The 14,859-nt window shown below is 46.8% G+C and overlaps 1 protein-coding gene across 1 annotated transcript in view; it reads left to right on the top strand.

The window, feature by feature from the left end:
• The window catches only part of LOC146822470 (NACHT, LRR and PYD domains-containing protein 3-like), a 580,768-nt gene that overhangs the window by 563,490 nt on the left and 2,419 nt on the right, over positions 1-14,859 (top strand). Inside the window, exon 12 of the mRNA XM_085613585.1 lies at positions 7,658-7,828. Coding sequence (XP_085469711.1) covers positions 7,658-7,828 — 171 coding nt within the window. The remainder of the gene's footprint in view (positions 1-7,657; positions 7,829-14,859) is intronic.

Here is a 14,859-nt window from a genome sequence, read left to right as displayed (position 1 = left end):
CCAGACAAAGTGGCGGCGCTGAATGACACCCCCAGCCCCCGGGATGCAGGAGATGTTCGCTCCTTTTTAGGGATGGCCAACTACTGTGCCCGGTATATCCAAGATTATGCAACCATTAGCTATCCCCTGAGACAGCTCACAAAACAAGGTCACCCGTTACAGTGGTCAGCGGGATGTGAACAAGCCTTCAACGAAATCAAAGCGGCTGTGGAGTCAGCCGACAACATGGCTTACTTTGATCCGAAGAAAAAGACAGAAATTACTGTAGATGCCAGTCCCGTGGGCTGGGAGCAATTCTTGCTCAATATGACTCGGAAGGTGATCAACAATACATAATTGCCTACGCAAGCAGAAGCCTGACTGAGAAAGCATATTCACAGCCTGAAAAAGAAAGCCTGGCTGTTGTCTGGGCCTGTGAGCACTTCCACATCTTCATATACGGAAAACATTTCACACTGATCACCGATCATCAGGCCCTCATTACCATCTTTGGTAATCCTCGAGCTAAGATGCCACCGAGAATAGAACGCTGGGGCCTTCGCCTCCAAGAATACACGTACACAATTGTGCACAAGCCCGGAAAAGCAGAAAACTCTGCTGATTACATGTCAAGGCACCCCAAAGAAACAACCAAGTGCAGATCGTCTGTAGCCGAGGAATACATATGCTTTGTGGTGGATCAGGCCCGACCACCCGCAGTCCCGTTGGAAGCCATCTTAGATGCCACTCTTGAAGATGTCACTCTGCAAGAGGTAAAGCGCCGTATACAGAACAATGACTGGAGACACTTAGATGTTGACACTCCAAACAGCGCAGTTGACCGACATGAACTTGCCGCCTTCAAGCACGTGAAGGAGGAACTGTCAGTAGCCACAAATGGTCTGCTCTTAAGAGACAATCGAATAGTCATCCCGAAACATTTGCGGCAAGGCATTATTAATCTGGCACATGAAGGTCACAGAGGCATTGTGGCCACCAAGAGAGCACTGAGGGAGCGAGTATGGATTCCGGTCCTAGATCAAATGGTAGAGATCACATTGAAGGACTGTCCCCAATGTCAACTGGTCAGTCGACCTGATCCTCCCGCACCACTGCAAATGTCCCGATTGCCGGAGGGTGTGTGGCAGCATATTGCTGTAGACTTCTTTGGGCCATTTAAGTCTGGACAATATATCCTGGCTATCATGGATGAGTACTCACGTTTTCCGATCGCGCAACTCATTGCGTCAACAAAAGCGTCCAGCACAATACCTGTCTTGAACGAAGTGTTCGCCGCCTGGGGCATTCCCAAAACAGTGAAAACAGATAATGGGCCCCCGTTCAACAGTCAAGATTTCGCAGACTTTGCCAAACATGTCAACTTCAAGCATCACAAAATTACACCTCTGTGGCCACAGTCTAACGGAATGATTGAGAGATTTATGTCCACATTAAAGAAAGCCATCCAACAGGCTGAAGTGTCGCGACAAGACACTCAAAGGGTGCTAAATGAAGTCCTGCGGGCCTATAGAAACACGCCTCATTCCACTACTGGTAAGTGTCCCACGACCCTGATGCTGGGCCGGCCAGTGCGCACCAGAATACTCATGGTTGACTGGTCAGATGGAGCAGTATTCCGTGATCCTGACCCAGATGACGTAGCTAGCACTGACTGATTCAGGAAGGAGAGAATGAAGACATATGCAGATCGTCGTAGAAGAGCTGCACCACCCGTGATTCACGAAGGTGACTGGGTACTAGTGAAACAAGAACAGCAAAAGAAGACTGATTGTCGTTATCATGAAACTCCCCTAGTGGTCACCAAACAAAAAGGAACTATGATCACTGCGGAATCGGATGATAAGAGAATCACCAGGAATGTGGCGCACTTTCAGAAGTGTAGTCCTAAAGTGCAAGAACTACTCAATGGTCCTACCACTGGAGAAACGAGACTGAGTGCAACTGAAATCAGCGACCATGCACCGAGAGCGATTCCTGGTGGAGGAGAACTAGACTGTCCAGACGTCAATACTCGTCCCCGCCGAACCATTAAGAGACCGAGTCGTCTGATCGAAGAACTGTAACTATGTAACTTTCCTTTTGGTTATTTAGTGGAAAAAGTGATCTAACTCATTTTGTTAAGAAAGGGGGAGATGTAGCATTGCGGTGAAACGCTAGTCGCTAGGACCTCCTCGCCTGAGGAGGCGGGTTGAGGGTGGGATAAGGGAAGAGGCGGAGTCATGCCCGGGAAAGGGCATTAGATAGTGGGAATCGGAAAGGGAAGGTGGATAATAAAGAAGCTACCTGAATCCTGACCTTGCGTCCGTGTCCTTTGTGGCTAGGACACTACAATACTGACCTGCTGACCCATACGATGCCCGTCAACAGACCGTACCACATTGATGGTATATCTTGGCTTGTCAGATTGCAGGATTTTAAAGCGATAATGAGCTCTCAGTCAGTGGAGCTGCACTACCGTGCGTCCATCTTGTCGCAGGCTCTCTAGCACCCCTAACGACATCGATATTTGATTATAAAATATCAATATATTCTTGGTCATATATGCAAAAATAACAATACTGTAATGCATAAGAATATATGAGTGTAACACAATTAGTAACAGGGAAACATCCTTTACTCCGCATGCGTTACAACGTATGTCATTACCCCACATTTTTTACTCCGCAAAAACTTTTACAACGCAGGGCTTTACTCTGCAAACCATTACAGCGCATTCCCCATTACAACGCCTTGGTGGAGTTAGAATACTAAATTGCATTGTAATGGACAATGCGTTGTAATGGATTGCGTTGTAATGGATTGCGTTGTAAAGGCCTGCGTGGTAAAAGTGTTTGCGGAGTAAACAATGCAAGATAATGGCATGCATTGTAAATGCGTGCGGATTAAAGTGTCTTAGTAACACATGATCAGGTTTTCACACACTTAATTGTGAATATGCAACAACTGCCTCTAGCATAACCCAGATCGATATGCATTATTGCTAATGTGACCGCCTTTAGTCTTTCTTGGCCTCTCCCACCAAGAAAGTTGTGCTGACTGGGTTCCCGCTTTCATTCTTCACTCACAACTCTCACACATGGCAATATTGGGCAGTCACAGTTTGCTGAAGCGGAAACTACAATTGTGTTCATCCACAAACAGGAGTTATGGTGACACAATAATGCACACAGGCACACATGATGTCGACAGAAGTAAGCTCAGGAGGTTGGAACTTTGGTTAATGTTATGCTTCTTACAGCGCCGTTAGCTGTTTGCTGTATGACAATCTGGGATGAGAAACCGGCTCCTGGTCCATATTCATCCAAACAAATGTGAAAACATAAAGTCCTCTTCCCGAAGAGACTCCAGCACCACCCTGGGGCACCATGCACAGAATAATAACCACTCTTATATTAAAAATAAGGATGACAGTACCCATGTTGTCAACAGCACTGGGCAATCACCCTCCCTGGTGCTGCCCCCTCAACTCCTCATCTCTGTACTCCATTAGGAGACCCAAGAGAGCTGCACTGGGGACCCCCCCGGCTCACCCTGCCTTGGTGCTGCCCCCTCAACTCCTCATCTCTGTACTCCATGGGGAGACCCAAGAGAGCTGCACTGGGGACCCCCCCGGCTCACCCTGCCCTGGTGCTGCCCCCTCAACTCCTCATCTCTGTACTTCATGTGGAGACCCAAGAGAGCTGCACTGGGCGACCCCCGCCACCAGCTCACCCTGCCCTGGTGCTGCCCTCTCAACTCCTCATTTCTATACTCCATGGGGAGACCCAAGAGAGCTGCAATGGGGGACCCCCCGGCTCACCCTGCCCTGGTGCTGTCCCATCAGCTCCTCATCTCTGTACTTCATGGGGAGAACCCAAGAGAGCTGCACTGGGGGACCCCCCGGCTCACCCTGCCCTGGTGCTGTCCCATCAACTCCTCATTTCTATACTCCATGGGGAGACCCAAGAGAGCTGAACTGGGGGACCCCCCCGGCTCACCCTACCCTGGTGCTGTCCCATCAGCTCCTCATCTCTGTACTTCATGGGGAGACCCAAGAGAGCTGCACTGGGGGACCCCCCAGCTCACCCTGCCCTGGTGCTGTCCCATCAACTCCTCATCTCTGTACTTCATGGGGAGAACCCAAGAGAGCTGCACTGGGGGTCCCACCCCCCCGGCTCACCCTGCCCTGGTGCTGCCCCCTCAACTCCTCATCTCTGTACTTCATGGGGAGAACCCCGAGACCTGTCATTGGGATAAAACATGCACTGGCAGGCTAAGGGAATCCGCTGCAGGAAGCAGCTAAAGAAGTTCACTCGAGTGCAGGCTTTGGGCAGCCCCCTACACAAGCACAAGCATGGACATTTAGAAGACACTGCTGAGTGTCTCTCCGTCCCCCAAAGCCGCAGTCAAAGAAATATGGCAACAGCACCTGGGAACTTTGGAGGACGATGACTGGAAGAGGCCTGCCGCTACCCAAGTGAGGCGCCATTAGAGCAGGTTTCCTCCTTGTACAACAGAAGATCTTACCCAAGGCCTGTTTTATGAGGACTAGACTTTTCCATATAGGAGAACAGATAATGACACATGGCTGAGAGGCTGCAGCCAAACTGGTACATTGCCCACACTTTGTGGGACTGTTGACCTGTACGTCTTTTCTGGGCACAGGTGAGCCACCTGGTGTTGCCTGTAACAGGAACAAATGTTGCACTCGGTCCGCAGATGGCCACACTGGGAATATGAGGAGTGCAGGCTTTACCTAAATACACGCTGGTGTTGTGTATTGTTGCTCTCATGGTGGCCAAGAGAGACATTGTAAGGATGTGGGGCAGCCCAGACACTCTGGGACTGGAACATTGTATAAAGCAAGAAGAAGCCTAAAGAAATTTGAATAAATGTATGGTCCACGGCGAGACTTCCATAAGATAGACTGAGTGTCAGATAGCACAACATCAACTGTTGTGTAGTTCCCATTAATCTGTAGGAACTTTGCCTTTGTTGGACAACATATACTTTGGGTGAGGTGCCTAGACTGATTCCAAGCCCCCCACAGAATATGTTGCCCTAGAGACCAGCTGGCTCACAGTGCCACCCTAAGCCCCCCTAACCCTACCAAGGAGCGAATAATTTCTAGCAACCACTGAACATGACAACCCTGACCCCTCAGGGATTGTGGAAACAGATCAGAACCTATCACTCAGTCACTCGTTCTCTTTTGTTCTCAGAGAAATATACAGAGAATACACACTTAGACATTTACAATAGTTATTGAACCAATGTTATTCTTGTATAAAATACATGTGCTGCGATAATCAGTAGACCGAAGCAGATGAAAGTGATTATGAGAACCAAAAGAGTAAATTGCAGATATAGTTCTACCATGGTGCTAAAACAGTGTATATATGCAGGCATATAATACAAGTTAATAATCAGGCGTACTCCTGCTATGTTAACTCTACTCTGTGTGTACCTAGAGTGTGTGTAGGTGTAAAGCCAAGAATCCCCTAAGGGATGATCCAACACCATTACCTGGTGGGAGAGAATGTAGGACCCCGTCTTGGTCATGAAATGGAAACCCCTCACGGAGATGTCAGAACACTGCATGGTGAAGTCTCGGCATGCATGGACCCTCGGTGCCAGCTGAAGTGCCTCCTCTGCTAATCCTACGAGATGCTGACTATAATAAAAGTATCCTTACAATGTACGTATAGATTCAAGGTTATGGATATGTAGATAACCCTGCTGCCTTGTGAATGAAGCTAGAACAACATTTGTACAGTTGTGCGTAAAGGCCTTGTACTTGGTGTTTGAGGCATTGTGAAAATGTTATGTGAAGCCTGATGTGTAAACAGAAGTAGTTTCAGAGAAACAAATCCAACATTGTCACGCATGTGAATATGTGCAAAAGGTCACAGCAGAAATATTATTGTAAAAAAGAGGACAATGTAAGAAATGAGCAGCTTAGCTACATGCGCCTAACCCGGGCACACAACACAAAATTAGCTCCTACACCGATGACACTCAACTCGTCCTCTCACTCTCAACGAACCCCACCTTGACGAAGACCAACTTCCACAGCTGCATGAAGAAGAATGCAACATGGATGAAAGACACCTGCCTGAAACTCAACACAGACATAACGGAAGTTCTGATCTTCGGCAGACATACTGCCCTTTGGAACGACTCCTGGTGGCCAACGGAGCTCGGACCCACCCAAAACCTCAGCATCATACTGGACAGAGAACTCTCCATGAATGTCAGGTCCACGCCATCACCTCAACTTGCTTGCATGATCTACATGCTCTGCAAAACCTCAGATGGCTCCCCGTCACCATGAGGAAAACTGTGACGCCGGCTCTCATCGCCAGCCGGCTCAACTATGGCAACACACTCTATGCCCGCACCTCTACCGAACTCTTGCACAGACTCCAGGCAATCCAGAACGCAGCAGCCAGACTGATCCTCAACCTGCCCAAGAGGACACACATCACCCAGTACCTGAAAGACCTCCACTGACTCCCCATCCAGAAGAGATACCAGTTCAAGCTCCTAACCCACACATACAAAGCCCTCCACAACCAAGGACCAGACTACATGAACCACCACCTGATCTTCCACCAACCCTCCAGAAACCTCTGATCCTCACACTTCACCCCTGCTCTGACACCACGGATCTGCCGCTGCTGCACTGGCAGACGCTCCTTCTCCCACCTCGCCGCCAAAGCCTGGAACACCCTCCACCTCTGCACTTCTCCCTCGCTGAACCACTTCAGGAAGGGACTCAAAACCTGCCTTTTGAACTGATACCTGCAGCAAAGTACCTCAATACCCCCGGGGGAGTAGCTGCACTATAAAAATACTCAATTTATTGATTGAGTGTTGAGGAGGAAGGATATATGGGGACACCTAAATAGAGCAGTGACTCATTCAGGTGATTCAAAACAAAGAGGGGGCAGGGATGGGGGCCGTCCTTTATTTATGTATATCCTTTGTTTCGCTATGCATTTAACATTTACCTTGAACGTCTTGATTGCAACAAGATATATAGTGTATTTCAGCAGTATTGGATTATTGATAATAGGTTCATGTTTTTGGGGGACGCACAACAAACCAGCCAGAGAGAAGACCAGCATGCACGTCATTTCAGTCTTTGCCCTCCGCTTCCTAGTCTGAATATTCAGTACGAGTTGCATTGTGTTTGGACTCAGCTCAATGAGGCTTACACTCTGTAAGGCCAGGTGTACCCATTACGTATGGTCCATCTTTGGGATCTTCCTTGGAGTAGGAAAGAGACAAATTATGCATTTGTAAGAGCACTAAGTTGACAAGAACACTCAGGAAAGTTGATGTAGTGATAAACTTCAGTTGTTTTACTATGTGCGATGTGGTTTATTGTATTTTAGTGTCCTTGGTTGAAATACACCAAGCATATGTAGTGTGTAGCAAAGAGGATGTTCTACAATGTACTTTATTCATTTTTCTCACTACTAAAGAAGAGGGTTAGTCAGACCCTGACATACCAAACAGGTGACACCTCGGATCAGAGACTACTGGCCCATGACATCCACTCTCCTGATTATTTGCTCCTTGTTTTTGAGACTCTTGAGCAATAAATCTTGATTGTTAGAGAACTACTACTGTTGTTTTTTAATTCTCTCTCTCTGTCTTTCATCTTTCTTAGCGTCAGAAGCTGTGAAATAACCGGCGCTTGCTGTGCAGATCTGGCCACTTTCCTTCACGCCAATCGCTCTTTGCTAGAGTTGAACTTGGACAACAATGAACTGGATGACAATGGTGTATCCCGGCTCTGTGATGTCCTGAAGCAACCAGACAACCGGCTGCAGAAGATCGAGTAAGGAGCAGAGGCGGGCGAGCTTTTCTGTATCATCTGCATTTTAGATTTCTTTTTGTATTTGGGTACTTTGAGTAGAGCCTCTCTCTTGAATGAGCATTTGTAGTATCAGCAACCCAAGAATGGAAGAGACGAATGCCCTCAAAGGATGCATTTCTTAGAGGTCATTTCAATATCTTGCTTTGCTCCATGATGTGTTTAAATGTCTCAGGGTTAATGGTTGCCCACCATATCAGTGATTGTTTAGGGACCTGCTGTTTTTTCTTCAGTGACATAAAAAGGAATAGTCCTGTTACATAATGAGGAGTCACATACATTTCCAAATCATCTTCTCAAGATCCTTTTCCAATCCAAACCATTCTCTCGATCACTGAACATTTCCCTACACATGTGAGTTTACTCTTGTAAACCGAACCATATAGTTGAGGTCAATACAGAGCCATTCTTTCGTGCTTGATCCCTGTTCTCCTTCGAGAGAAACTGTATTCCATTACCCAACACTAGGTCCTGAGGATTCTGTTAAATGCGAGACATACAGCTGGCGAGGAGGTTTGGATTTCAGGTTTAATCCGCAACAAATCAGAAGATTACAGGCAGCTCTTCGCCAACTCAGGTGCCTCGGTCCATCCCCAACCATCATCTGCCTGTTCCTCTCTGCACTCATGGAAAGCTGGTCTCAACATTCAACAAGAGCACAGGTGTCATGAGCCAGCATGGCACTGAGGTGATACGAGCCAACACGGCACTAAGGTGTCACGAGCCAACACAGCACTGAGGTGTCACAAACCAACACGGCACTGAGGTGTCACGAGCCAACACGACACTGAGGTGTCACAAGCCAACATGGCACTGAGGTGTCACAAGCCAACACGACACTGAGGTGTCACGAGTCAATATGGCATTGAGGTGTCACAAGCCAACACGGCACTGAGGTGTCATGAGCCAACACAGAACTGAGGTGTCACGAGTCAACATGGCATTGAGGTGTCATGAGTCAACACAGCACTGAGGTGTCATGAGACAACACAGCCCTGAGGTGTCATGGGCCAACACGACACTGAGGTGTCAAAGGCCAACATGGCACTGTGGTGTCGCGAGCCAACATGGCACTGAGGTGTCACAAGCGAACACGGCACTGAGGTGTCACGAGCCAACACGGCACTGAGGTGTCATGGGCCAACATGGAAACGAGATGTCACTAGTCAATACTACACTGAGATGAAACAAGCCAACATGGCACTGAGATGTCACAAGCCAATACGGCATTGAGGTGTCATAGGCCAACATGGCAATGAGATGTCACGAGTCAACACAGCACTGAGGTGTCACGAGTCAACACGGCACTGAGGTGTTACTAGTGAACACAACACTGAGGTGTCAGGAGGCAACATGGCAACACTCAACAAATTCCTCTTTCAATTAAAACATCTTGGAAATGATAACAACCACTTCTGAAGTCACCTTTCCTATTGACCTCCCCACAAACCACTTTCTGTGACAATTCACCAAGGTCATTGAATCATTGAATACCACAATTGTCTGATACTTTGGTGGTGTCAGCATTGGTACTGGGGCTGGAATTGGTCATGTCCTCGTCCAGTTAAAATAAAGAGTGCAAATCTAATCAAAATCACTTTCACTTCATGCAGAAATCCCGGTAGGGCTACTATGAACCTAGCCTCAACAAACGTACCTCTCATTCTAACAGCTCTTGCACAGGCTGTGGTCCACCTTGGACCGTGTAGCAGGTCGTTTGCTCTTGCCATGTAATTGCTGCGTCCATGTGACTGGACAGAATGCCATGGATGGTGCATATAAAGTTGGGTGATAGGACACCCAGTTTGGGAGCCTGCAGGGTTCAGTACTGTCACTCTTCCTGTTCACTGTGTAGGTCGGTGCTCAGAGATTTCATTAGGGTGGGCAGCCTTCGGTGTCATCAGATTAGGAGTATTAGCGTTCACTACAATTAAGGTAATGAACCTGGAGTCCTATCAAAACTCTCAGCTCTCCTCTGTGTCGTAGGTCTCAGATTAGGAGTATTAGCGTTCACTGCACTAAAGGTAAAGAGCCTGGAGTCATAGCAAAACTCTCAGCTCTCCTCTGTGTCATAGGTCTCAGATTAGGAGTATTAGCGTTCACTGCACTAAAGGTAAAGAGCCTGGAGTCATATTAAAACTCTCAGCTCTCCTCTGTGTCGTAGGTCTCAGATTAGAAGTACTAGCATACACTACACAAAAGGTAAAGAACCTGGAGTCATATTAAAACTCTCAGCTCTCCTCTGTGTCGTAGGTCTCAGATTAGGAGTATTAGCGTTCACTACACAAAAGGTAAAGAACCTGGAGTCATATCAAAACTTTCAGCTCTCCTCTGAGTCGTACGTCTCAGATTAGGAGTATTAGCGTTCACTGCACTAAAGGTAAAGAGCCTGGAGTCATATTAAAACTCTCAGCTCTCCTCTGTGTGGTGGGTCTCAGATTAGGAGTATTAGCGTTCACTGCACTAAAGGTAAAGAGCCTGGAGTCATATTAAAACTCTCAGCTCTCCTCTGTGTCGTAGGTCTCAGATTAGGAGTATTAGTGTTCACTACACTTAAATTAATGAACCTGGAGTCATATTAAAACTCTCAGATCTCCTCTGTGTCGTACGTCTCAGATTAGGAGTATTAGCGTTCACTGCACTAAAGGTAAAGAGCCTGGAGTCATATTAAAACTCTCAGCTCTCCTCTGTGTCGTAGGTCTCAGATTAGGAGTATTAGCGTTCACTGCACTAAAGGTAAAGAGCCTGGAGTCATATTAAAACTCTCAGCTCTCCTCTGTGTCGTAGGTCTCAGATTAGGAGTATTAGCGTCCGCTACACTGAAGGTAAAGAACCAGGAGTCATATCAAAACTCTCAGCTCTCCTCTGAGTCGTAAATCTCAGATTAGGAGTATTAGTGTTCACTGCACTAAGGGTGAAGAGCCTGGAGTCATATTAAAACTCTCAGCTCTCCTCTGTGTCGTAAAACAGACTTAAGACAGATTTAAGATAGTCTTAAGACATACTTAGGACAGATTTAAGACATACTTAAGACAGACTGAAGACAAAATCCTAACTTTACTACCACTAAATGCCTCTGTGAATACCAAAAGTAGTAAGTTTAGGATTTTGTCTCAGATTAGCTCTGTGAATCAGGCTAGAGGATTGGAGCAGTCGGTTCTGGCCAGAGATTGTGCCTGAGTTTGGATCACACAAAGTTTTATCTGCTTCTTCTCAACAGCGACACAGTGCAGATCTCGGTGCCTGGTCTTATGGTTGTCTGATCCGAAAATGGATTGAATTTGTTAGTTTATCTTAATACATTCTGTCCATTAGGCCTCACTAGGGGTTGGGTAAACACCTAGAAAATAAGGAGATGATTAAAATAGTATTCAGGGCGTAAGGAAGGGAACAAGGTTGAAAATGTTCATTTAAGTGCTTTAGCAGACAACAGAAACTAGTTAAGATGATGGAAGGGGCGAAGTCAGTCGCATAAGGCCAGCTTCTGTACTTGTGTTTCTATCCTGCAATGGAGCAGATCAGTATATTTGTAGAGCTAAAATGTAAGGCTGAATATTCTTACAGAACGTGTGTGTGTGTCTCCGTCTGTGTGTGTGTGTGTGTATGTGTCTCCATGTGTGGGCATCTCCGTGTGTCTCCATATGTGTATGTGTCTCCGTCTGTGTGTGTGCAACTCTGCCTGTCTGTCTCCGTGGGTTGCATGACTTTACAACACATTCCGTTGTAACGCATGCCTTTACCTCGCATGCGTTACAACGCGAATGCCATCACCACGCATATCCGTTACCACGAAAATGCCTTTAACACGCATACTTTTACAACGATTTTCGTTGTTAAATTATGCATGTTAATGGCATTTTCATGTTAAAGGATATCACCCTAAAAATCTACCCTTTTATTTTACCCCTGCGCGACACCACCCCCTTATTCCCCCTTACCTCTCCTCCCCTCAATCTTCCTTGGTGACGTTCCACGTCGTTAAGAGGAAGCGGAAGTGTCCTTCCAGTTCCTCTAATGACGCCGATTGCCTCCACATCTCTTTCTTTAAAAATGACTGAAACAGGTGCGTTTTTTTTATATTTTATTTTGGGGGTGCTCCTCGAAGCCCTCTTTTTTAATCCCACGCTTTTTTTGTGGGGGGGAGACCCCCCTTTTTTTCTTTTAACTGTAGCACACATGCCTTTACTACAAATTTCGTAGTAAAGGTATGCGTGGTAAAGGCTTTTCATTGTAACCACGCATGCGTTGTAATGCATGCGTGGTTATGGTTATGCATGGAAACGGCCGCGTTTTAGTGGCCGTTTCCCGTCTCCGTGTTTCTCTGTGTGTATGTCTCGGTGTTTATGTGTCTGTGTGTGTGTCTCTGCGTGTGTATGTTTCTGTGTGTGTGTGTCTCTATATGTGTGCATCTCTGTGTGTCTCTACGTGTGTATGTGCCTCCGTGTTTTTATGTCTCCATGTGTGTATGTTTCTGTGTGTGTGTGTGTCCGTGTCTACGGATGTTTCGAACCCCTTCTGTTCCTATCTTGCTTTTCTGACTGCCTCCTTCCGCTAGCCTTGTCTTTTCTCTCTCTTGTCTTTAAAGTGTTGCAGGCTATCAATGGAAGCTGTCAGAGTCATTGGTGGCTTCGAGTAATTTAAATCCATGCTGTTCTCGACTGTGGTGCTGCTCTTCAGTTTGCAGTTCTATGTCGTATATCCCTACTCGAACGGTGTGGGAAGAGAAGGCCTGCCTGCGACGTGATCTCTGTCGGCAGTAGAGACCTCATGTGCTAGAAATCCTTCATGACTTGGGCCTGCATCCTTCTCACCTGTTGGCTCTTATTTCTAACAACAACTTCTTACCTAGGACCACATGACCTCCTTTTGTGGCTTGCTTACCACCCGCTCTTGTGGTCAGACAAAGAGGGATTGATAGTGTTGGCTTCAAGATTCTGTGGACATGAGATATTTAGGGTTCTTAGAAGCGCCTTCTTGATGCTGGTAAACGGACGGGTTGGTTCGGCTGTGGGACTCTGTGTTGCCTTTTCAGTCTCAGCATTGGTTCCTGCGCCTGCAGCTGTGATGTTACAGTGGGGCACGGGGGGCTAGCAAACAAGTCTGCAGTCCTTCCTGAGGCTCAGGCATTGATAATCGAAGACAGGGCTTTGTGGCAGATCATTCCCAAAAAAGGCGCCAGGCTATTGAGAGGGAAGCCACTGTGGCCCAGGTGCAGTCTACTGGTCTGCAAGGCTGTCCACAAGAGCTGACTGACCCGGGCAGAATCACGAAAATAAGCAACAATGGAAGGAAAGTAACGGGAATGCAGCACCTCTGGGCAAACTGGAAGTGTTTCCAAATTGGTGAGTGGGTATGATAGAGGCCAGTCAGAGACCTCTGATTCTCAGCTGTCACAAACACAACAGAGACCTGTGAGTATCAGCAGTCACAAACACAACAGAGACCTGTGAGTATCAGCAGTCACAAGCAGAACAGAGACCTGTGGATCTCAGCAGTCATAAGCAGAACAGAGACCTGTGGATCTCAGCAGTCATAAGCAGAACAGAAACCTGTGGATCTCAGCAGTCATAAGCAGAACAGAGACCTGTGGATCTCAGCAGTCATAAGCAGAACAGAGACCTGTGGATCTCAGCAGTCATAAGCAGAACAGAGATCTGTGGGTTTCGGCATTTAAAAGCAGAAGAGACCCATTGGTCCCGAAAGTCACAAGGAGAAGAGAGACTTGTGGGTCTTAACAGACACAAGCAGAACAGAGACATATGAGTTTCAGCAGTCAAAAGCAGAACAGAGACCTGTAGATCTCAGCATTCAAAAGTAGAACAGAGACTGAATCTCAGCAGTCACAAGTCGAACAGACATGTAGATCTCAGCAGTCACAAGTCGAACAGGCATGTAGATCTAAGCAGTCACAAGCTGAAGAGAGACATGTAGATCTCAGAAATCACAAGCAGAACAGAGACCTGTGGGTCTCAGCAGTCACAAGCAGAACTAATATCCTTGCTAGAAACCCACACGTCAGATATTGGTATCCTCAAGACAGAGATTGGGGAAATAAAGGCTTTAAAAGTGAAGGCAAAAACAACTGAGCCAAGGAAGATAGCAATGAAAACAAGAGCCAACCAGACAAGGCTCACACGATGAACCTCTCTAGAGTAAAATAATGTATATTCTTCCTGTAATCACCACACTGCCACTCGGGTCACACTAAAAGGTTCTCCTTTGAGGGACTCAAATCACATACTCTCTCTGGCTCCAGTCAAGCATTTGTCCATCCCTCGGCTGATTCAACGCTGAAGCAGGACCACATAAAAAGAGTCATCAACCCTAACCTAGATAGCCTGAAGAAATCTCCCCTGTAAAGGAAAAGATGGGTGGGTGAAGCCCTGCAGTCAAGCTAGAAACCAATATCAAACCAAGAAGTCACCCACTAATTCTCAGATCGTAAATGCCACTGATCAGGGACTGGGAAACTTGATTGCTCATAAATGACATGGGGAGCCTGTTCATCACTCTTAATGACATGCGGAGCATGATCATCACATTTATCAACTCAATGAACTTTGTCATCACACTTAATGGCATCAGGAGCATTGTCATAATTCTGGTCCCAAGACATAACACTTGCCCAAAAGCTGCATGTAGCAGAGTGGGACCATTCAACTTTTTGTTTTTTCATAGGGTGTGGGCACTGTAATTTAACTCACTTTCTGAGAATAAGTCTGAGTGTTACCAATGACCTCAAATAAGATGTGTTTCCCAAGCAGCCCCACTCCTCTGATAATAGCAGGGGCTGCTCACCAGGCTTCAGACTGATCGTCATTAAAAGTCATTGTTTCCAGGGCAGCCCCATCCCTCTGGGAGGATCAAGGGCTCACCAGGGTCCAGACTGATCATCATTAAAAGTTATCTTTTCCATTACCAGACTCCCCCTTCCCTTCAATGTCCTAGGCTCTCTTGCAATCTTTGTCCTTCAGCCAATTAGGGTTACTTGCCTC

The sequence above is a fragment of the Triturus cristatus genome, chromosome 6 (genome assembly GCF_964204655.1).
Source record: "Triturus cristatus chromosome 6, aTriCri1.1, whole genome shotgun sequence".
NCBI classification, from domain to species: domain Eukaryota; kingdom Metazoa; phylum Chordata; class Amphibia; order Caudata; family Salamandridae; genus Triturus; species Triturus cristatus.
This window is presented reverse-complemented; position numbering and strand designations above follow the sequence as displayed.